Raw genomic sequence first — 23,869 nt, 5'->3', positions numbered from 1 at the left:
CCTTCTAATACTTTTAAGATGTTTATTTTGACATGAAGGGGGTCCAGGAAGCTTTGTGCCAAATGGAAACGTCTTCGGCTGCAACCGCACTGCAGAAATAAATCCAGTTTGACACCCTTTTAACTACCCTGGTTCAGTGCTAGGGAATACTGGGAATTGTAGTTTTCGGAGACATTTAACCTTCTCTCTCAGCAAACTCTGGTGTAACAATAAACTACAATTCCCAGGATTTCATAGCACTGGGCCATGGCACTTAAAATGGTATGAAACTGGATTGTCTTTGAATCTGGAGTGAAGATGCAGCCTGAGTTGGGTCCAAGACACACTGCAAAAATAATCCAGTTTGAGACTGCTTTAGCTGCCCTGGCTCAGTGCTAGGGAACCCTGGGAAGTGTAGTTTTGTGAGAAAGAGCTCTAGTGCCACAGTGAACTACAATTCCCATGCACCTGAGGAAGTACGCTTAAGTCTAGGAAAGCTAGACTTAAGAGGGAGTCAGGGGCTGAGAGAGAGAGAGAGAGAGGGAGCGTTTCCTGAGGGCGGGGGCGGCGACCACTCTCCAGTCCTCTCTCTGATTGGCTGAAAACTGTGAGTGTGTGACACTCCAAAGGGTTGGTTGCTCTGTAGCCAGCCTCGCTCTCAGAGTCAGGGCTGGAGCTGAAATGGAGCCAGGCACCAAAATCACACGAAAAGCTCTGAAAAGTCCCCGTTTCCGTGTGAAAGTCACCACGGTTCCGCAGTTTACCCGCCTTTAAAAACGTTTAAAGGGTGGGCGGGGAGACTTTCAACCTTTTCCAGCCAATCCGCAGCCGCGTTCTATCATGAGGGGGCGGAGTCGAGAGGGAACCCGCGAGATTAAAACACACACAAGAGAGAGACAAAATGGCAGCCATCCTTTTTGACCAATCGCCGCCCCTCCCCTCGGCGCCGCTCAACCAACCTTCCAAAACAACACCGGTCTCCATGACAAAAGGGGGGAGAAAAGACCAACCATGATGTTCTAGCCCTGCCTCTCAATTGGAAGCACCTACCAATGAGAGTGGGCTATTTCAAGAGTGAAGGGTGCTTCCCCCGCCCCTTTCTCCTCACGTGGGTCAGGGCAGCCAATGGGCGGCCGCCGAGGAGCCGACGCTCGCTTTTTGAATTGGTGCGTGTCTGTGTGTGTTTTTCGGGCGGCTCTCGAATGGTGGCTCTGCAGGGAAGAGGCTGAATGGTGAGGAGACGGAGGGGAAGCCTGGGATAGGGGTCACTCAGGGCCTGGATAACGGAGGCTGGGAGGGGCCAAAAGGGTGCTAAACACACTGCAGAATTAACCCAGTCTGAGATTGCTTTAACTGCCCTGGCTCAGTGCTCGGGAATTCTGGGAAATGTAGTTATTGTGGCCTCAGAGGTCTCTCTGACAGAGGAGGCTGAATGGCTCACAAAACTACACTTCCCAAGATTCCCTAGCAGGTCTCAAACTGGGTTATTTCTGCAGTGTGTCTTGGACCTAAGGAGACAAGCCTTGGCTTGTTGCTGGCCTTAAACTCCATTTCTCTCTAGGGCTTGTTTTATTTTGGGGGGTGTTTGTGGAAAAGGGGAGATGCCCTCTTATTCCTATATTCTTGTGGAACCAAACTTGTGTCAAGTTGTGTTGTTGTTGTTATTATTATTATTTTAAAGGCGTTTTAATTTGTTTTGTGGGGGGAAAACCTTCTTCTGGAGCTGTAAAAATACAAAGTTTGTACATTTTATTGGCAAAGTGTAACAGGAATTTATCTTTTTTAATTTTTGGTGCTTAATGTTCTTTATTGAAATTTAAAAAAAATACTCCATCTATTACACATAGTCATAATAATACACAATATATGTAATAGTCCACATACAGAAACGAACACGTAAAACCAACCTGTACTAACATATTAACACCTAAACAACAAACACCACCTTGTATAAACAACAACAAACATCCATAAACAACAAACAACATATGTGAAGTCGAAGGCTTTCATGGCCAGCATCCATAGTTTTTTGTGGGTTTTTTGGGCTATGCGGCCATGTTCTAGAAGAGTTTCTTCCTGACGTTTTGCCAGCATCTGTGGCTGGCAACTCTTCCAGAACATGGCCGCATAGCCCAAAAAAAACACAAACAAACAACATACAAAATAAACTACATAGTACGGGTATCACTGCAAATCCCTTCCTCTTACAGTACTTTGGTCTCCATCTCCCTTCCCTTCATCTGTTTGCCTTCCGTTTGTGTGTCGTGCAAATGGTGAATTAGGGATATTCTACCCCTGTACATTGCGCAGCCACATGGACGGAGGGCTCTGGTCCACTGGCTGCTTGAGAAGCGTTGTGCTGCAGCTAGCTTCCTGAGGAGCCTACCATATGTTTAATTTTAAAGCATTTACAGCCGCGGCCCCTAAACTGTGGAACAACCTACCGGAAGAGATCCGCCTTATTACCACCTTAGAAGCCTTTAAGAAGACACTTAACACGGATCTCTTCTGGCGGGTCTCCACCTGCCCTTCTATAGCTGATCTCACAGAACACTCCCACTTCTGACTTTGATAGCATGGAAAACAGACGACAGTTTGGTCATTTTAGCGATTGGTAGTAGTTTTGTTGTTCGTTCTATTGATTGCATTTTTAGATAATTCTGTACCTTGCATTTTATTGATTTTATTCTTTGTTGTAATCCCACCTCGATCCGCAGGGAGAAATACAAATAAAAATTATTATTATTATTATTATTATTATTATATAATTTATTGTTACTATTACTGTTATTATTATATATGTAATAAGGGCCATGGCTACAGCAATTACATTTTACCTTCTTAATTGCACACACCAAAAGTCTTGCGTGTGTAGATGAAATGTTACATGTGCAATAGTTTTGGTAAACCATTTTACTAAATAAGTCTGAATGCCTGTGCGAATCATTACCCTTTTATTGAGAGCAGTCAGTCAAAATTCCCATGAGAAATTTGTTAGCAAGGCATAGCAGTTACTGCTGTACACTGTTTAGCCTCCAACTGGCTGTAACTGAAGAAGGATTTGTGGTGATGACAGAATTTCTTGGCTTAGGCCTCATTCCTATTACAGATAAATTGGCGTGCGATCCGAATTACTGGGTCGATTCGACATCGGATCGTGGTTCCCACTACACTTGCCCTAATCGCATTTTCTGTCGCCAAAATAACCTATTTGTGGTTCCCATTCACTATTGAATCGGTTCCAGCCGGCCAAAGGGAAAATTTGAATCGATTCCAATCCACTTGTGGTTCACACTAGCACTGAGTCGATTTATTGGAAAAGAAGCGGAAAAAATCAGCATTTAAAAGACACAGGTTAAATAGGTCTGGAGAATGGCCCCCTCTCAGAATTACTTCAGCGATTCAGATTAAGTGGGAACCAGGGTCGTTTGAATCGGTTCAAACCAATTGATGTTCCAATTTAAAAGGTAGTGGGAATGAAGCCTTAGCTATCATGGTGAATAACAAACCTGGCTTATCTATGGAATTAGTGTTGGTTTGATGTGCCTTCAAGTTGTTTCTGACTTATGGTGCCCCGCCTAAGATGAACCTGTCATGGGTTTTCTTGGCAAATTTCTTCAGAGGAGGTTTGCCATTGCCATCCTCTGAGGCTGAGAGAGTGTGACTTGCCCAAGCTTGCTCAGCAGGGATTTGAACCCTGATCTCTAGAGTCACACTTCAACACTCACACCACTACACCATGCTGGCTTTCATCTATGAACTTATCTCTTTTTTAAAAAATCCATCTAAGGTAGTGCACTAATAGCAGATGTGAATTTGCTTCATTGAGCAATTTAAAATAGAGATGCTTTGGAGCTGTTGTATCTGAAACAGCTGGTGCCATTTCTCATCTTTAACAACAAGAATGGTAAAATACAGTACTGTATATTAATTCCAGTTTATAGCACTGAGGTGTTCAAGTTAAACAATAAAGTGACAACTTGGTTGAACCGAACAAAATACTCAACTTACTTTTTAAATTTCTTGCTAAAGGTGTTTCGGCAGGTCTACCCTGTTCCTCTCTTGGAAAACTTTGATCCAGAACACACTGCAGAAATAATCCAGGTTGAGTCCGCTTTAACTGCCCTGGCTCAGTGCTAGGGAATTCTAGCAACTGTAGTTTTGTGAGAGGTTTAGCCTTCTCTGTCACAGAGTTCTGTTGCCACGATAAACTACAATTCTCAGGGTTCCCTAGCATTGAGCCAGGGCAGTTAAAGCAGTTCCAAACTGGATTATTTCTGTAGTGTGTTTTAGACCTATGTTGCTAAACTTGGTTTTATTAATTTCTCAAATGATACATAGATGGTATTTACTAAATAGTTGTTATGGCTTACAGTACTGATTCTAGATGGCATGAGATAATGGAAATAGCAATAGTGGGGAGGATAGATTTCAGTGGTTCAGAATCTCTTTGGTGACTAATGATTTGAGTCTGATTGAGGCAACTGTTCAAATTGTTGTTTTGCCATAGGCTTTGATCATGCCACTTAGTGTCCCTTCTGTATAAAATTGGAATGCCATAGACTTACAGCTGTTCTGAAGGAGGGTGATATTTAAAGGTATTAGAAAAGAAGTTGGGAAAAATTACAGATCTGCACATGATGTTGCAAATGAAGAACTGTATTGTGATCAAACTCTTGTCTGTGTCTTTTGCTTAGGAAGTATGGTACTGTAGGACCTGAATCCTTGAAATGTTGCAGTTATGAATGGAATTTAGATGAGGGAATGTATGTATTTTAATCTCCCCATGTGACTCTCAGAACTCATAGTTTGGATACTGCCTCTTTGCTCCATTGTTCACTGGTATTAGTCTTCATTGATCTTACAAATGATGCCTAATTCACATGGCTGGTAATTGGCTGGGAAAACAGTTGGGTTCCACATTGAACAGTAACGCATGGCTGCACTAATAACAAGGCTTGCTCAGCTTGTGTGATTCCTTTCGGTACTAGTACTTGTCCTACAGTTTGCTGATACTGATGTGGAGAGTAGCCATGTGAGACAAAGGTAAAGCAGGTTTTTGTCAGCTGGCATGCTTCATGAATGCAAAATATTCTCAACCTCATTTATAAGTCAACAGCATGTTTTGTTGGCAAAATTATGGATTTTGAAATGACCCATGGATAAGTTGAGGATCAAACTTAGGGGCCTGAGATAAAGGAACTAAAGGACGAAGCAAAGGAAAGCAATGGCAAAGAACTCCCTTCAGCCACCATCTTGAGGGAGAGAGAGGCAGGCTAGCTCCACCAGGCCTGCCTGGAAGAAGAAATGCCCTCCCTTCATCCTCCATCTTGAGGGAGAGAGAGGCAGGCTAGCTCCACCAGTCCTGCCTGGAAGAAGAAGAGCCCTCCCTCCAGTCTATCTGCCTTGGTCCAGGCCTCAGAGGGAGAGAATAACTGCTGGACCTGATTCTTCCCCCCCCCTCACCATTCCCTTCTCCTTTTGTGTCCTGTCTTTTAGATTGTAAGCCTGAGGGCAGGGAACAGTCTATTACCCCTCTGTTGTAAACTGCTCGGATTCCCAGTGATTGGGAGGTATATAAATAAATCCTATTATTATTATTATTATTATTATTATTCAAATTCCACCAGGCATAACTGTTTGTGCTCATACTAAAGGCTGAGTGGATGAGAGAGCAGAGGGCAGTCATTGTTTCCAGGACAGAATGCACTCGTCTTTCACCAAAGGATGGTTCGTTTTTAAAATAAGAGCTAAACACAGTACTCACACTGACCCGTGGATAAGTCAACTCAAGTTTTTGAAGTCATTTTTTGACTAAAGTTTCTAGACTTACGCCTGAGTATATACAGTAACTATTTCATTAATCGAGACTTTGCAATGCTTGCAGGATCTAGATCCAGTTTCTTTTGTGTATTCAGTTTTGCTTGTCAGAATCCATCAATTTTGACACCCAGTTTGCATTTCTGTTTGAGAGCTGGTTTTAAGAAATATTTTAGTCACAACCACTTTCCATATTATGCTGCTTGTACATTTGTTCCAGGATTGCGGTGGCTTAGTGGTTAAGATGCCAATTCTGATGAATGGAATATTGGAAGGTTGGCAGTTTGAGGCCCAAGTGCTGCATGATGTGGTGAGCTCCTGTCACCAGTCCCAGCTTCTCCCAGCCTAGCAGTTTGAAAGCATGCAAATGCAAGTAGATATATAAGTACCACTTCAGTGGGAAGGTAACTGCATTACCTGGCTTGAGGTGGGTGAGAATCGATTAAAATACAACAATAGGTGGACACATAATATCAGTTAAACACATAATGCAACAAAACCCAGTCAAAAGAACACAAATATTAAAAACAATCAATTCCTAATTTACAAACTTATAATTTAAAAATCATCTGAACAGGGGTGCAGGAAGAGAATGGTCTTTAGTACCATTTTAAACTCAGTGTATCTTGCTGTCGAATCTCCTCTGGCTGGTCATTCCACAATTTGGGGGCAGCTAAAGAAAAAGTCCTCTGGGTAACAGCTGCCAGCCTAGTTCTGGCTGATGGAAGTAAATGTCCCCCAGAGAACCTGAGTCAATGGGGTCCATTATACAGAGGAAAGTAGGTAACCTGAACCCAAACCATGTAGGACTTTAAAGGTAATAAGTAATAAAACATTGTACCTTGGCCAGAAATTAATTGGCAGCCAGTGGAGTGATTACTCTGGCATAATTTGAATAGAATAACTTAACTCTACTATGTCACTTTCTGAAACGGACCTCATAGGTTAGGAGTGAAAGCACCAGGCCCATCCAATATCCAACCCACAGAGCTAGTATAGTATTCTCTTGTGATGTTTGTAAGAGAATTCTGGGTTTTTTCCCTGCTCAAAAACTGCAGTGAAAGTGAGACGTCCAGAGAAAGGATGTGGTACTGCTTAGCTGGATGCACTTGCCATCAGCGATCTGGATAGTGGATTTGTGAATATATGAATGACAGATTTATCTATGACACTGTTCCTGGTTCATGGGATTTAGTGTCACCAGAGACATAACTCATTTGTCTAGTGTAATCTGTAGCCTGTATACCTGTAGTTCCTATTGCCCCCTCCCCCCCCCCCCCCCGATATATCTATTTGTCATGGTTCTTTCTCTCCCATTATTACTTGGTTTGTGCATCCTTTTGGCTATTCTGCCTAGGTACAAAATATGTCAACAAGTAATCTTATTGCCTAAACCCCTTGTTGATTCTACTATATAGGAGAATAGTAGAGAGGGCCCTGAACTAATAAGCTATTAATGGGCCTAAATTTATTTTTATTTTAAATGTTTTAGTTGTCCAATATCCGGTTACTACAAAGAGAAGTAAAATCTCAAATCTCTCTCTCTCTCTCTCTGTATAAAGAGTGCCCACAGCAATAACAGCATCACAAAACAATCAGTAAAAGGCAACAAAGGCTAAAACAGACAGTTGCAACATATGATGAAACATATTCAAAATAAACTTAATTAAAACACAACATCACAGCAATCATACATAGGATGAGAAGGCCTGACAGTCTATGACTCTCCTAAGTACCAAGTGCACATCTCTGGAGAGAGTATTTTATACTTAAAAAGCACATTGCAACTACTAAATGACTCTACATGAATAACGTTTTAAGAATGTTGCTGACTGGGCTGCAGTGCATCATAAAATACTTGAACACCCCAAATAGGGTGTAATAAATTTGTAGAAAAACATCCCCAAGTATATTCTACAATTCATTTTTATTCCCTCCCCACTCTTTTATGGTAACAGGATTACAGGCCAGCTCTCCACACCCCTTTCTTCTCTTACCCCGCTCTCTCCCAAGATATCCAAGCCCAGGTAAAGTCTCTGTCTCCCTCTTTCCACTGCTTGAAACCTGCTGATGTTATTCAGAAACTGAAGAGGAAGCAAGGGCTGGTAATTGTATGAATGTGGAACAGGAAAAATGACACTTTCATAATGCCCATAGGTAGCAAGCTTTGGTAATGAAGTCTTCTGTTGAAATTATGTTGCCATTTTTGGACTACAGAGTGATTTGTCTTAAAGACCACTTGGATAAAATGTTCTTATTCTGTGTGTCTGTTTCCTAACATTTTCTTTATTGCATGTTTTTCTTGCAGGTGTAGAAGAGAAATGCTATTTTAACAATGGCTGACAATAGCACACTTGTGGCTGAAACTGGGAAGAGCATCTTGGCAGATTCTTCTATTCTTGACTCCAGAATTAATGAAACTTCCAAGGAAAACATATTCACTCGATTTACTTCAGATGGGGAAGGTAAAGGAGAGAATATTAGTTACAAGCAATTACTCTCCGCAATTTGAAGTAACACAATATTTTGTAACAATGTATTATTACTACAACATAGTAACATCAAACAAAGTAGTTGCATTTATCTTCTAGGCCTTGGGATTTGAGGGGTTTTTTTGTGTGCACAATAGTGTTTAAGTATACTGTGGTGCTAGACTGTACTGTCTATTTGTCCCCATGGTTCCCAAACTTTGGTTCTCCAGATGTTATGGACTTTAGTTTCCAGAATTCCTGACTGTTGACCAAGCTGGGTGGGGCGTCTGGAAGTTGAAGTCCAAAGCACTTAGAGCAGCGGTTCCCAACCTTTGCCTGTACTTTATAGAAAAGATGTAAGAATTTATCTATAATCAGTTTTGGGTCTAGATGCTGATTACATTCTCCCTCATTCTCTGCCCCATTTCCAACAGAGGAAATGCCCCAAGTTGAAACCAGGGTTGTTCTAGTTCAGGAAGCTGCAAAATCTGAAGAACTTCTGAAAGCTTTAGAGGTAAGTGAGTATTTTTTTTTCTTCTTTCCGTTAATGGTGTTGAAATTTTGTTGCAGTTGGGATTTGGGATATTCATCTCATTCTCATGCTGAAGTTCTCCTCTTCAACAGACCATTAAGATAATGGAAGTCCCAGTGATAAAGATAAAGGAAACTAGTTCTGGTAAATCGGAAGAAAAGCTAATAAAAAGTATTATACAAATGGTATGTTGGGGCAACTGCATGCAGCTTGTTGCATTTGAGGCTGATTGGGGGAAATCACTGCTATCATAGCATGATAAAAATATGAAAGTAAAGGCACAGTTGAAGTAAATGATGCACAGTGAAGCTAGTTACACGGAAACTTAGACTACCTTTAAAATTGCTCAGATGTCTTTTCTGTTTCTGATTTTATTATATACTTGTTAGTTATCTTTATATCGTACCTTTTATCCAGTGAAATCAAAGTAACATACATCTCTGCCTTTCTCCTCTTTATCCTCACAACAAATTGTGAGTCAGATTATGTTGAGGGACAGTGATTGGCCCAAAGTCAAACACTGAGCTTCATGTACATCTGTTATCACTAAAATAATGAGTATTAAAGTAGAATTCAAATTTCTTATATTACATCTCTAACTTTTGTCTTGGAAAAAGCACTCATGTTTCTGTTGAACTAGCTTCCAGTTTGATGGGGTTTTTTTCTGTCACTTTTTTGATAGAACCTATTTTTTTTGTAAACTTATGTTCACTTGTGTTTTGGAAAAAGAAATAAACCTTATGTGGTGAAATTAATGGAAGGAAAGTATTGGTATACTTTGGTATTAAACTTCATGTATAAATAACTTTTGGATTCTTTGGAAACAACTCAAGGAAATAAAAGTGCCCTACATAAAGACGGAGACAGTGGATGAGTATCAGGACTCTGAATCACTGGAGTTTGAGACGATTTTTGTGGTAGCAGATTTTCAACATTCTGTTTTCAATGAATTGTACAAGGCAGACTGCAGAATCCTTGGGCCTCCAGTAGTATTGCAGTGTGCCAGAAAAGGCGAGGTAAGAATACAGGATAAGAAACCTTGAAACTGCCAGCTTCTACTCTAAATAGAAGGCATATAATTATTTAAATGCAATTAATGGCTTTTCCTTTACCATACTTTTTTTCGAAAAAAATGCATTTGTTGAGTTCTTGCACTGTTTTTCTGACTCAGAGCACATCTGAAGTAGCTTACAAATAAGTAGAAAAAATGAGACTTGACAGGAATTGCCATTAAAAAAAGTTGTAGCCTACAATAAAACTTTGAACAACAGGCAATATAGATTTGTTTGACCAGTATCTCACTGTTACATTCCTATGTACAAAAGCAAGTAAGTATTTAAAGCTTCCTAAGGGAAGGCTGCAAGCACGATATGAGTGCAATAGTACCCTTCTGCTCATGTTCCCAGCAAATGATAATGGGAGGCAAACTGTCTCTGATGCTGGAGGTAATACTTATTCATCATGGCTATTTTATTTAGGAAGTTGGATGTTAATTAGGGCAGATTGTGAGTGAATTCCCTATCATTATGGTTATGAACAAACCAGGGCTGTGGTTTCATGAGTAGTAGAGTTAATCCTGTAGGATTGTGGTTTTCACTGTATGCTTACAGTAGTTTTCTATGATAGTCACCAATAGTACTGTGGTGCTTTAAGAACTAATACATTTATTGTGGCAGAAGCATTCTTGGGCCGCTCTGGTCCATGAAAACTAAGTCTATGAGGTGCTATACTGTTTTTTGTTTAGTTGCAACATGTTGCATAGCTGAATTCTTGAGAAGGAGATGACTGATTAATCTAATTCTATTTTAGCCCCTCCCTTTTTCATGTCGTCCACTCTACTGCGGTTGTATGCTGAATCTTGTGTTGTGCTTCACAGGCTTCAGGAAGAAAGAAGAATTGGTAAGACTGGCTTCCTTCTACACATCTTAGAGTAGTTGTTGAGAAGCTGTGTGCCTGAGTATAGAGCAGTTACTTGGAGATCTGCTTTGAGACTGATGTTGATTACCTATAGTAGTGCCTGCTAGCAAGACCCTATCTCTTGAGGTTTCTTTTAGGCTCTTTCAACAGGTTCTCCTGTTCTGTACAGGAAAGTAAAATTCATTGTCCAATAGTTAACAGCATATTGAGCATGAGCTAGGGAGATCTAGGTTTAAACCTTTAGTCAATTTTCAAATTTACTAGAAGATCTTCAGCTGAGTAATGGTGGCTTGTTCAATTTTTGTGAAGCTAAAATGAACATAATGTCATATACACTATTTTGGGATTCTGCTGTGGAGAGAAGGTATTGATTCATCAGTAGTGAATAAAAAATGGCACTAATATTCCAAATGCCTAGCATTTTGTGGGGCCGTGCTCTGGATGTTGTGTAGTAGAGTAACTTGAAGAGCATCTCTTCAAACTGGAAATTGTTTTGAATATGGATGACATATTAACTTTCTCTTAACACTAGTCCTATTTCAAAGTAAATAAAAAATTACCTGCATTCTAACTTTGTTCATAGGTAAAACTGGTGACCTTGGCCCATCATATGGGTGGGATTATTCGACGAGATTTCAGTTCGAAGGTTACGCATCTGGTGGCTAACTCAACACAAGGGGACAAATTCAGAGTATGTGAAATTCCCATTGGGTATGGGTGCAAATGATTCTTCTTTTGTACATGCCAGAAGGTACAATGTATAAGACTAAATCTAATGGATGTGAAGGTAAATGTTAGGCATGTCAACACATGAGTTTGAAATCAATGGAGTTCTAACCCATTAAGCAACAAGCAGGGTGAAAAAACTGACTTTTCTACATGGAATGACACCAGGTTGGCTTCCACAATGAGTAGCAGTGCTGTTTTCTAGGCTTGGTTCAGAAATCTATGAATTCACCTTCAATCAGTACCCACGGTTCTATTCATTGACACCTCTATCTGCTTTTAAGGATGTGGAGTCTTTATTCAGGTCTCCCCATATTTCCTGATTCCTTATATATAAGCTGAGAAGGGACAGGAAAAAGATATAGGCAGATTATTCTTATATGAAGAATATATAGGCACATGATGTCAGGGACACAATAAAAGAGAAATACTGAAAGACGATAACTGTGGCCAAAAAGAAGGAGAAACAATGAATGACAGAGAAAAGACTTCCAAGTGGTTAAAGATGAGAAGCAAAAGACCAGGGAGACAGAAACATAATCAGAATTTTGAATGCTTCTGTCCAATGATTAGTGAGTAAGAACAAGGAGAACTACTACAACAATCAGTGCAGAGAAGTAGAAGCCAACAACAAAAAGGAAGAACAAGAGATCTCTTTAAATAAGAGTTAAAGTACAATACTTACTTTGACCTGTGGATACGTCCACTCATGGTTTTTTGGGGTCAATTTTTAGACTAAAATTTCTAGACTTATACATGAGTATATACTATATAAAAATGTGAATAGGTGAATGACACATGAGAAGAAGAAATCTATGAAGATGAACCCCAAATTTTGGAAAGTGAAGTGAAAGCTGCATTCAAAGCAATTGGAAAAAACAAATCACCAGAAACATGACCTACCAATAAAACTGCTACAATCCGTAGAGACAGAGTAAAGCTTAGTTTTAACTAAAATGTGCCAACATATAGGGAAAGCAAAGCAGGGGCCCACAGACTGGAAGCAAACAATCCCAGACCCTTGGCTGTGTAGCCTACATCTGTAGTCAGAAGTTTCTAATCTTGCCCTTCGCAGAGAGGAAGAAGAAAGAATTAGCAAGCCTGATGCTTGTTGTCATAAAATTAAATCAGTTTCAGAGTATGTATTATGTATAAAATTGCTTCAGACTATGTGTATAAGGTTTATCTGAAACTTAAATGAATGTTGTGTTAAGACCTGGGTCCCATCTCCAAGATATCTCATTATGTATGCACAGTCAGCCTGCCATATCTATGAATACTTTATCCATGGATTCAAGCATCCGCGGCTTGAAAATATTTAAAAAAATATAAATCCCAAAAGGCAAACCTTGATTTTGGCATTTTATATAAAGAAGACCTATGCCACGGGGGAGGGGGGGGGTCCTGGATACCAAGAGTCCACTGTATATACAAATACAGGTATTCACAAAATCCAATAATACCCAAAATCCAAAATGCTGGTTCCATGCATTTCAGATTAGGGAGACTCAACCTGTATATACATGGCCATGTGTGTCTCACAATGTTTGACTGTAAATTTGAGAGTTGCCTTGGTTTTCTCTGAAGATGCCAGCCATATGCTGGCGAAATGTCAGGAATAAACTCTTATAGAACATGGCCACATAGCCCAAAAAATCCACAAAAAACTTTGCCCTGGTTTGTTTTGTTCCTTAGAGTTTTGGTTAGAGGATCATGGATTGAGTGTTATGTTTGTCCAGGCTTATTTACTGTGGTGCATGCGCTGGTAACTTCACGACTTGATTTCTGCAATCTGCTCTATATACAGCTATCCTTGTACCTAGTCTGGAAACTTCAATTAGTTCAAAACATGGCAGCCAGATTGGTCACAGGGTGACCACATAGCTCTGACCTTAAAGTTCTTCCACTGGCTGCCTATTAGTTTCCCGGCACAGTACAAGGTGTTGGTTATGACCTTTAAAGCCCTTCATGGCTTGGGCCCAGCTTACCTACAGGATCTCCCATACTATCCACCCCACACACTTAGGTCCTCGGGAAAAATTTACTGCAGCCAGCAAAAACTAGGCTGGTGTGGTTACCCAGAGGATCTTCTCCTCTGCCGCTCCCAAGTTATGGAATGGCCTGCTGGAGGAGATTCGGAATATTGCTAATCTTGGCCTGTTACAGACAGCCAAAATAAAGCTGCTTCGAGTCACAGTGGAGGTATGGTGTTTCAATGATGCATGCGTCCTAAGAGTCCAGAAGCCACACTAAAGCCACGCTCCACTCCTTAGGGCTGGAGCGTGGCTTTGGTGCAACTTGTGGACTCTTAGGACGCATGGATCTCCCCCGCAACCTGCCCCCCACCAAAACAAAACAAACCCCATAAGCAGCCACCTTTTCAAAAAGAGAATTCTAATTTTTTGGGTGCACAATATGGATTTTAAACGCTTGTAAACTAAATTATACAATCTCTTTAGTGTTATTGCTGTGAACTGGTATATTTTACAGTTTTCAAATATGTTCTCTAGGAAGAATCCAGTTCTTTTGTACTTTTGAGTTTCTGAAGTATAAAGGAATATTTCATGTTACCTATTTCTGTCTTGGTTTTCAGGTAGCTGTGAGCCTAGGCACGCCAATCATGAAAGCAGAATGGATTTATAAGTCTTGGGAGAGAAGAAATTACATGTATGTATAAACTAGTGTAGAGGTGATATTTGTGCTTTTTTTTTAAAGATCTGCCATGGCAATATAGTAAACAAGGCCCTCCTCTTAGGCAATTGGGTTTAAACTTTTCTCCCCATCACTTCTCCTCTTTTAGAGACTTCTGTGCTGCTGATGAGGAATTCAGGAAAGAATTTAAAGTTCGCCCATTTCAGGACTGCATGTTAAGTTTTCTTGGATTTTCTGATGATGAGAAGAAGAATATGGAAGAAATGACCGAAATGCAGGGTAAGTGTATAAGAACTATTGGTATAAATGAGTTATATAAATGTTTAATACTTTTATTCTTCTCTTTACTCTGTAATCCCTTTACAAAAATTGCATCAGAAGTACAGATACTTTCATGTGTGTGTTATGGCAAGGTATTGCACAAATAACAGAGAAGCCTTTAAGGAACAAATGGCACAGATGTGTGTGGTAACTGGTTCTTTGAGCATTGTTAAAATAAACTGCTGCCCCAGTTTCCATAATGGCTGTTCTATTAATCTTATTTTCGATATTGTTAAATGTATTGTAGCAATTGGTAGTTTAGCAGGTTGTCCACAAGTGAGAATTATCCAAAGTGGATCTAAAGACTGAGTATTTGCCACAGAGGGCAGTTACTTAGCAGATATATTATTTAATCTTGATCTGCAATTGTGCTAGTTGTGTTGATTTGTAATTTCTGTTTAACCCTCTTGAATGTAAAATGGAGGACTAATGGATTTGGAATGTGTATAGAAACCAAAACTTGAAGATATGCAGAAGACATTAATGTTCTTGATTTCAACTATAATCTTTTTTCCCTACTATGAATCCTACTTGTCACTGTTTTTAGTACTTTAAAGTTCTTGAAGCACTCCCTAAATCCTCAGAACCTTTACAACATCATTCTAAGAAAGGTCAGTATTTCAAAATTATAGAGACAAAGGACACAATGCTGCCAGTAATAATAGGCAAGTTACTAAGTCCAAGTAACAAGTTCATGATTTTGCCATTTCAAGATGGGCTTTCTGGCTCACGCTGTTGGTCACTATGTCACACAAAATCCTGGAGATGCTTTTTTCACCTTTCTACAACTCCTCTGCCTCTTGAAATTTGCATTTACTTCTGTCATGAAGCCTTAGATCTGTATCCTGCTTTTTGAATTCTTATACTGAATATTCTTTGTATTTTGGGATTACATTGTTTCTAATACAAGAATTTCTCTAACTTTTGCCTTTAAATGACTGAGAATAGGTGCTAGGGATTGTATTATACACATTTGCAGGCAGAGTGAGATACCACTATTTTCTTAACATTACTTCAGTGTTTTAAAATTAGTTATAGGATTTAGGACAGATTAGTTCTACCTATTCTATCTTTCTGCAGGTGGACAGCATTTGCCTGTTGGTGACGAAAGGTGTACTCATCTAATAGTTGAAGAAAACATAGTGAAAGACCTTCCTTTTGAACCGTCTCAAGACCTTTATGCTGTAAAGCAGGAGGTGAGTTTTGGCAGAAGATTTTGGACTGTCATACTGATTTTTGTAAAGTGAACAATGCGGTTTATAGACTGAAAATTCTTTTAACTGTTTGTTGTTGTTATGGTATAATTTTTCTTGCTTAGACTTGAAGTAATTGCAGAAAATGCTTTTTCTCCCTCTAGTGGTTTTGGGGAAGCATTCAGATGGACGCCAGAGCTGGAGAATCTATGTACTTATTTGAAAAGGTAAGCTGCTACTGACAGAAATTTGCAATTTGCAGTCAGAATGACATTTTATTTATTTGTTTGTTTATTTACTTACTTAATTTCTATGCCACCTTTCTCCCAGAAAGGGACCCAAGGTAGCTTACAAGATAAAAACAAAACTTCACAATAATTTTTTTAAAAAAATATTAAATTCACAGTAAACATATGTTAAAAAAGTCACTAAAACACATGCCCCGTATAAACCGCCTCTTTTGATAACACATTAAAATCTTGCTTGGAGAAAAAAAATTTGCTTGCCAGTGAAAAACAAGCAGGGAGGGGGCCAGCCTAGCCTCCCATGGAAGGGAGTTCCAGAGGGAGGGAGCAGCCACTGAGGAGGCTCTCTCTTGTGTCCTGACCAAATGAGCCTGAGATGGTGGCAGAACCGAGAGAAAGCCTTCCTCAGAAGATCTCAAGGCTCTAGCTGGTTTGTATGGGGATAAATTTTTAAAGTTGTTTCATTTTTATTATATAAATGAGTTTGACATTTTCTTCCAGTTCCATTTTTTCAATGTAAAATGGTATTTCTGTTCCTTCTTGCAAGCTTACAGTGTAACCAATCATTTTTGAGGCAACTGTGATACAATTTTGCATAGTCGTTAGCTGCAGAATGTAAAGTTAGCAAACTATTTGTATTTTATTACAGCCAGACAATTCTGAACTGAAAACATCTGTCTCAGAACTTTCTCTGAATACTCCAAATAGCAATCGCAAGAGACGCCGCTTAAGAGAGACCCTTGCACAGCTCACCAGGGAGACAGACATGTCTCCTTTCCCACCACGGAAAAGGCCATCAGCTGAACATTCCCTTTCTATGGGATCTTTACTTGACATTTCCAACACACCTGAATCAAGTGTGACTAATGGAGGTACAGCCAAATAGTACTGTGTAGCTTAACAAGTGTAGAGCAAAAAACCCCACACCAAGCCCCCCGTTGAATCATTTTGCTGACATTAAGTAACAGGTTTTTCCTTCTCAAATTATGCAGGGAACAGGATAGAACTGAGGAACATGGATAACAATAGACAGGAAGGCAGCTCTCATGTCATTAGACTTAGTCGAACGAGGAAGAAATCATGCAGACGTTCCAGTTGTATTTATCCGGATAATGCCGCTCCTAAACATTGTATAAATTCTTTAGAAAGTCTTCAGCAAACCGTCAAGGCAGCTAGCGGTTACCTATCTGAAAGCCTAGTCAATGGAATGCCTCAAATAAATCTTCAGAAATACATTATTTTACCTATGGAAAGCGAGGAAATTCCTGTAAGGCTCTGTTCCTTTCCAGTTTTGACAGATGTTGTCTTACACCATCCAGTTAGAGATGTACCAAGAATAACACAAGGTGATGATCAGTTGTCTTCCTTAATGTTTTTTAGATAGCAACAACCATTTATGTAATGCAGAACTAAACATGGAGTGTAGTTCTTGTACCAAAAATACTTCATTTTGCAATGAAGGTTTTGATGAAAATAAGCTTTTTTCGACTTGTTCAAATGTTAGTGATGCAGGAAATGGTTATGAGAGAAACAACAAGGATCAAGACCTTAAAGAGAAGTGCATTTCTCTGGGTGGGATATCTACTAATGATAGTAATGGTTGAGTAATAGGATCTGAAACATAGTTTTATTTATGCTGCTAACAGGTGTGCACTAGTAAGGTTAATTTTAGAATCATTGTCCATAATGTCCACCTAATCAGTCATTTTGCAGTAGAATACATGGGTCTGAACATTATCTTTACAATTTCAGTTCCATACACAATTGAAATTATAAAGATAATTTTGGGATACCCTGTATAAAATTTAATTTCTCTATGAAGATATTCCAGTTACATTCCTTTCTGTTATTAATGTGGCAGGTGCTGGTTATTGCCTGTAGTAAAGGGAGATGGTTTGACAGCACTGAAAACCACCCTTGTAATGTCTTTGTTTTTTTTAATGTTGTGTAGCACTTTAGAGCAGAAATCTTCTTACTAAAATAGTTAAATATTAAATGAAAAAATTAAAAATTTAAGATTACCTGTAGTAGTTTTGCTGCTTGTCAGAAGCAACATATTTTGAATATTGCTTCTCCATTGTGCATAGAAACTCCAAAGTCATGTGCAAAGCCATCCAAAAACTCGACTCCTCTTCTTCCAAAGCAGTCTGCAAGGTGGCAGGTTGCAAAGGAGCTATATCAGACAGAAAGCAACTATGTAGATATCCTGACAACTATCATCCAGGTAAATTGGTAAAAGCTGTATTTTCTGTAACTGCAAAAGCCATATTCTATTATATTCTATTTTTGAAATGGTTTTATGCTAAGATAGGTTTTGTAGTGGCCATTATGTACATGATGTGCCTATTTGTGCTATGCTATATATCTCATGGTGTGGGCGGGGCTGGAGCGGCGGGCTGCATGGTGGAAGCCAAGGCCCTCTTCCACTATCCAAGCACGCAGGAAACAAACTTTCCAAGGCAGGTGCTGCAGTAACTGTGGCTCCTTTAATGGCAACAAGTAACTCAACAGTGCTCAAGTGAACATAAACAACAGTCCCATTCCCAGAACAAACAAAAGGACCAGCCTCTCTCCTCAGGCCTGGGAACTTCGCAGGCGTCTTCAGCCGCCAGGCTACCTCGAGTAGAGTGACCGCCAGAATGCTTCTCCAGGGGCTCCCTTTCAGATTTCTCCCAGTCCTGGGGTTCTGGTCCTTGTTCCCAACAACTCCCCTTGTCGTCCCACCACTTGTTCTCTATCCCTCCAGGGTCCCTCCTTCTCCAGTTCCCTTTGCCTGGATATGAGAAGTCTCCCTCCTCTTGGGGGTCTCTTAGCCAGAGTGCCTCATGGGGTCCCAGAGGCCTAGGGCTTGACTTAGCCTGCAAGGACACAGGCCTTCCAGCCCTGTGGGGGCTGCGAGTTACCTTCACTCTCCCTAACTCGACCACATCTTCCTCCTCTCCCCGCACAACTCTTTTCCTGCCTTTTTATCTCTCCCCTCGGCTCCACCTCTCTCCTCCCTGGGCCCTTCCCCCTTATCTCCTCCACCTGATCGCTCTCACCTCCCCCAACTCTCCCAACACCAGCCTCTACTCTGCTACATGTGGTCATTTTTGGAGAATGAAAGATGTGAGTTTGTAATGACATAGGATAGGTGGAGTTCAGTGGTACTGTTCACACTCACAGAATGACCTTTTGTTCAGTGGATGCTTCTACTAATGGAAGAGAAAGGAATTTTTGCCAATTCTCTCTGTGCCACTTTCCATGTTGATTTCAGGTCACAGTATTATTCTGATGTATATCTTTGGATTGCTCAGGGAGAATTGACAAAAGGTCTTCCCCTCCTTCATTTAACAAAGGTGTATTTATTGCACCCATTTGTAAAACAGCACTAGTGGAAGTCATTCAAGATGCAGAGATGACAGTCATGCACTAAGGAATTGTGTTTGGATATGGCTTCCTGGCATATAAACACTGAATGTGAGTACTGTGAAACAGGCTTTTATAGGGGCATCCATTGCTTTTTTGAGAGCCAGCATGGCGTAGTGGCTGGACTATGACTCAAGACCTTGGGCAAGTCACATCCTCTGAGCCTCAGGGGAAGCCAATGGGAAACCTCGGAACAAATCTTGCCAAGAAAACACAATGATAGGTTCACTTTGGGATCACCATAAGTTAATTCAGACAACAGTAACACTTTCTTATCCAAACATCTGGTCAATTCTATGTCTATTGAGTTTCATTTGTGCTCCAGTGTCAGATGTTTCTACCTGTTCATTCTGTCTGCCCTTTGCTTTTTTTTCCCCATTCATATTTTTATTTCATTTTTCTTATATAACATATAAATCAAATTGATCCATCTACAAAACAGCTGATTATATTATCTTACATTCCTTTTTACATTGATAGTCATTTTGTTAAATCATTCTAACTCCAAAGTATATTTAATTTTTCCCATTTCTTTTTATACTGTTGCATTGTTTTCCCATTGGTGAGCACCGTCAATTTATCCATTATTGCTAACTCATTTATTTTTATTTTCCAATCTTCAATTGAGGGGACATCCTTTCTCCCCAATATTTTGCATAAATTATGCATGTAGCCATTATCATATATAATAAAACTCTTTTTTCCTCATAATCAAATTTGTCTTTTAATTCATCTGTTATATTTAATAAAAATAATTCTGGGCCTACCTTGAATTTCTTTTGTAATGTGTCTGATAGATTTTTATGAATTTTCTTTCCAAAATTGTTTGGGTTTTTGCAATGCCTCCACATATGACACAGCAGGGGTAGGCAACCTTTTTGAGCCGGGGGCCGGGTTGCAGTCCCTCGGACAACTGGGGGGCCGAAGCCAAAAAATAAATTAAATAATTTTTTAAAACTTTTAAATAAATAAACAAACCGGGACAAATGTAGGACAACATTTTCAAATGGTGGATACTTTTTTTAAAAAAGTGGAGGACATGCAAAAAAATTTGCTAATTTTTAAAAAAAATTTTTTTTAATATAAATGCATGTTTCTGAGGCGTCTATAGACAATTGCCCCCCTTGCCCCTGCGTGCGAGAGGCCAAAAGCCCCAGCGGCAATCGGCGGCAGGAGCAGGCTGGGGCCGGTCCCAAGGCCTCGCCGGGCCACATCCGGCCCGCGGGCGGCAGGTTACCTACCCCTGTGATACAGCATTCCATTTGGTTCTTTCCATTTCCAACAATTGTTCTTGCTCTTACTCTGAATCTTTGCAAGCTTCGATGGTGTAACGTACTACCTATAAAATAGCTTATAATAATTTTTTTTGTTATTGCATTTGGTGAATTTTAGATTGTCTTTCCAGACTTCCTCCCAAATTTTTAATGGAATTTGCTTTCCTATATTTTGCATCCACTTTATCATATTTTCCTTGATTGTTTTTTTTTTAAATCTATATCTAAAAGCATCTTATAGATTCTCCTTATCATATGTTTTTCTTCTTGTACTAGGATTTTTTCCCAATTCTCTGGGTTCACTTTCAATTCCTTGGATCTTGATATCTTTCTTGAAGTTTTCTGAGATTTGTCGATGGAACAGCCAGTGGACGTCTATTCCTTCTCTCTGCATTTCTTCATTTGTTTTTATTCTTGCTCCTTTCTCTGTTTTAATCAAAATACCCTCATATCTGAGCCATTTCTCATTGTACAGATTGTCTCTTTTATGAAATGCTTCATGTGTAGAAGTCCATCTAGAAATCTTTGTGTATAGATATTTTTTATATTTTGTCCAAGTTTGTACAATGTTTTACTTACCAGGTGTTTATTAGATTCTTTGTTTTTGCTTTGTCATAGCATAGATAAGCATGCCATTCCTACTGGATATTGTCTCTTTCTAGGGCTAATAGTCTTTTTTTTTTCTAATGTGATCCACTCTTTGTCAGGGATGATGGGAGTTGTAGCTCTTCACCTCTGGCTCGAACTCACCACCTTGTTACGCACCGGCGCTGACCAGTTTTGGCCAGTGGTTAAAGCTTTGCTCTAAAGCAGCAGAGTTACAGAGAATAGGCTGAACACCCTGACAAACTCTCCAAGCCTTCTCACTCTTGCTTCCACAGAAGTCTTCACGCTTCTTCAGGATCCAGCTGGCTCTTGTATCTTCACCCAAGACACCAGACAACTCAGTAGTCTTATATAAAAGATCTACTTTATTCTACTATATACAGCTCCAAATCTATCCAACACAACTCCAATACTCCTCAACTATCCACTACTACCCACAAAATACATTGGGATTCATAGCAATTATTATAGCCCTTGGAAAACACCACCCACTCTTGTCAGTTTCCACCCAGTGGGCGTGTACATCCATTTTTATTGGTTCTCTTGGTTCATCCCACAATTAATGATTTCATCATCTCACCTTGTCCACTTAACAATTCTCAGGTGTGTTCAATTCTCCACTTGCATTTCTGTCCTTGGCATTTAGGACTTGCTAATTACATTACCTTTTACACCTGTGTGGCTTCTAATTGCTTTTGCTGAGTCATTCTGACTCTCACATAAATGTTTTATTTCTTTCACTGTATATCCCATGTTGCTTTTTCCTTAACACTCTTAGCCAAATGAATATACTTGTGTTATAGTCTATTTGTAGGTTTGGCATGCCCAGCCCTCCTTTTTCCTTCAATCTTGCATTACTACTGCTGTTTTAATCCTTGGCTTTTTCCTTTGCCATATATATTCTTTCAAGTCTTTCATTCATGCATTGAAAGGTTGTTCACTCATTATAATGGCTATTGTCTGGAAAAAAAAATAGCATTTTGCATAGAATATTCATTTATATAGAAGTGATTCTCCCTAATGTCTTCCATTTTTTAAGATATTCTTTTATCCCCCCCCCCCATATTTTGACATAGTTGTTTTCCTACAGTTCGGAATTCCTTTTCATGATTATTATTCCTAGGTATCTCACTTTAGTGGTTTTATTTCCCAGAAATGGCCTGCCATCTCTTCCACATGTAGATTAGCAATTGTGAAATAATGGAAACAGAGAATGGGCTGTAGAAGTCTTAGAACAGCTTGCCTTTCTACATAGGTTGTGAAGTAGGGAGGAAGTAGGAAGCAGCATATGTCAGATCCAGCCCAGGAGATGCTAATTGATAAATACTAATATAGAGGAAATGCATCGTCTCCAGAAGGTCTGAATCTGCCTTTGGTATCCCATTCCAAATGGAGTATTTTATTGTGTTCAATGTGTTTTATGAAACCATTACTATCCCTTTTCAGGTCTTTCAAGTGCCTTTGGAAAAGGAAGGGCAGCTTGGAGGCCCCATCCTTGCACCAGAAGAAATTAAAACCATCTTTGGCAGCATTCCTGACATCCTTGATGTCCATATCAAGATAAAGGTAGTTTTTAAGATAATATTTATAGATAATAAATTTCTTGTGAAACTTCCTGAGTATCCGATAGTTTGGATCATATTGGAAAAATATTTCAGCTTTTTATTGAAGTGCATTTTTGTGATATTGTTCATAGTTTGTTTTCTGGCTACTGCCCTCAACACCTTTTGGAGATGAAGGCATGTTTCATACATTTTAAAATAAAATAAATGTGGGGGTTAGACATGCACACATGGTGAGAATTCTAGTATTGTATACCGTATATACTCATGTATAAGTTGACCTCATGTATAAGTCGAGGGCAGGTTTTGGATCCAAAATCATGGATTTTGATATGACCCGTGGATAAGTCGAGGGGCAAACACTGGAGAATGTTACAAAAGATCTAAAGGGGGGGGGGAACAAAGCACCACTTCCCTCCCTATAGCTCACTCTCTGGACCTCTCCCAAGCATCAGTCTCAGCATGGAAAAGGGGAAACAAACCTCAGCGTGCACGCACACGCACACACACACACTCTTCCCATTACCAAAAGCATCTCCAAGGCTCATAGCTTGCAGAAATGGAGGATAGGCCTTTCTCTCTCTCTGCTTCTCACCTCCAGAACTCCCAAGGCTCATAGCTTTCAGAAATAGAGAGCAGGGATTTCTCTCTCTCTCCTTCTCACTTCCAAGGCTCATAGCTTTCAGAAATAGAAGACAGGGCTTTCTCTCTCTCTCCTCACCCCCAGAACTCCCAAGACTCATGGCTTTCAGAAATAGAGAACAGGGCTTTCTCTCTCTCTCTCTTTTTCACCCCCAGGACTTCCAGGCAAAACGGGGTACAAGCCTGGGCATACTTTCTTTGTGTTCCTTCTCTCAGCAGCAGCTTGTTAGGTCTGGCTCCGCAGGAAGGCTGAGAGCCTGGGAAACGGACACACACACACACACACACACAGAGGGAGAGAGGAGGAGAGGAGAGCCGGCGCCGGGGATTCAAACAGGGAGCCGTTACAAGGCTACAGAGGAAGGTGGGCACTTCTTCTTTCACAAAATTTATTAGCATTAACTCATTGACCCTTCCATAAGTCTACCCAGGATTTTGGAGTTCATTTTGGGCCATAAATTTTTCAACTTATAGTCGAGTATATACGGTAAATCACTTTTTAAATATCTGACAGATTCCTT

General features: G+C 39.9%; 1 protein-coding gene across 4 annotated transcripts in view; it reads left to right on the top strand.

Moving 5' to 3' along the window:
* The first annotated feature begins 1,123 nt into the window (after positions 1-1,123).
* LOC149318002 (protein ECT2-like) overlaps positions 1,124-23,869 on the top strand; it is a 46,729-nt gene continuing 23,983 nt past the window's right edge. For 3 of the 4 annotated variants that reach the window (XM_089507633.1, XM_089507642.1, XM_089507618.1), the window contains exons 1-14: positions 1,124-1,211; positions 8,108-8,264; positions 8,705-8,784; positions 9,636-9,818; positions 10,612-10,701; positions 11,303-11,410; positions 14,039-14,112; positions 14,246-14,376; positions 15,499-15,614; positions 15,776-15,838; positions 16,506-16,728; positions 16,849-17,202; positions 17,944-18,080; positions 22,591-22,710. In XM_089507633.1, coding sequence (XP_089363759.1) covers positions 8,135-8,264; positions 8,705-8,784; positions 9,636-9,818; positions 10,612-10,701; positions 11,303-11,410; positions 14,039-14,112; positions 14,246-14,376; positions 15,499-15,614; positions 15,776-15,838; positions 16,506-16,728; positions 16,849-17,202; positions 17,944-18,080; positions 22,591-22,710 — 1,809 coding nt within the window. In that variant the 5' untranslated portion in view covers positions 1,124-1,211; positions 8,108-8,134. Of the gene's footprint in view, positions 1,212-6,197; positions 6,227-8,107; positions 8,265-8,704; positions 8,785-9,635; positions 9,819-10,611; positions 10,702-11,302; positions 11,411-14,038; positions 14,113-14,245; positions 14,377-15,498; positions 15,615-15,775; positions 15,839-16,505; positions 16,729-16,848; positions 17,203-17,943; positions 18,081-22,590; positions 22,711-23,869 lie in introns of those variants that run through there. The other variant, XM_089507626.1, reaches the window with a different exon arrangement.

Source organism: Sceloporus occidentalis, unplaced genomic scaffold (genome assembly GCF_023333645.1).
Source record: "Sceloporus occidentalis isolate IW3139 unplaced genomic scaffold, rSceOcc1.0.p SCAF_2, whole genome shotgun sequence".
Lineage (NCBI taxonomy): Eukaryota > Metazoa > Chordata > Lepidosauria > Squamata > Phrynosomatidae > Sceloporus > Sceloporus occidentalis.
The sequence above is the reverse complement of the archived record's forward strand: the minus strand, read 5'-3'. Positions and strand labels throughout refer to the sequence as shown.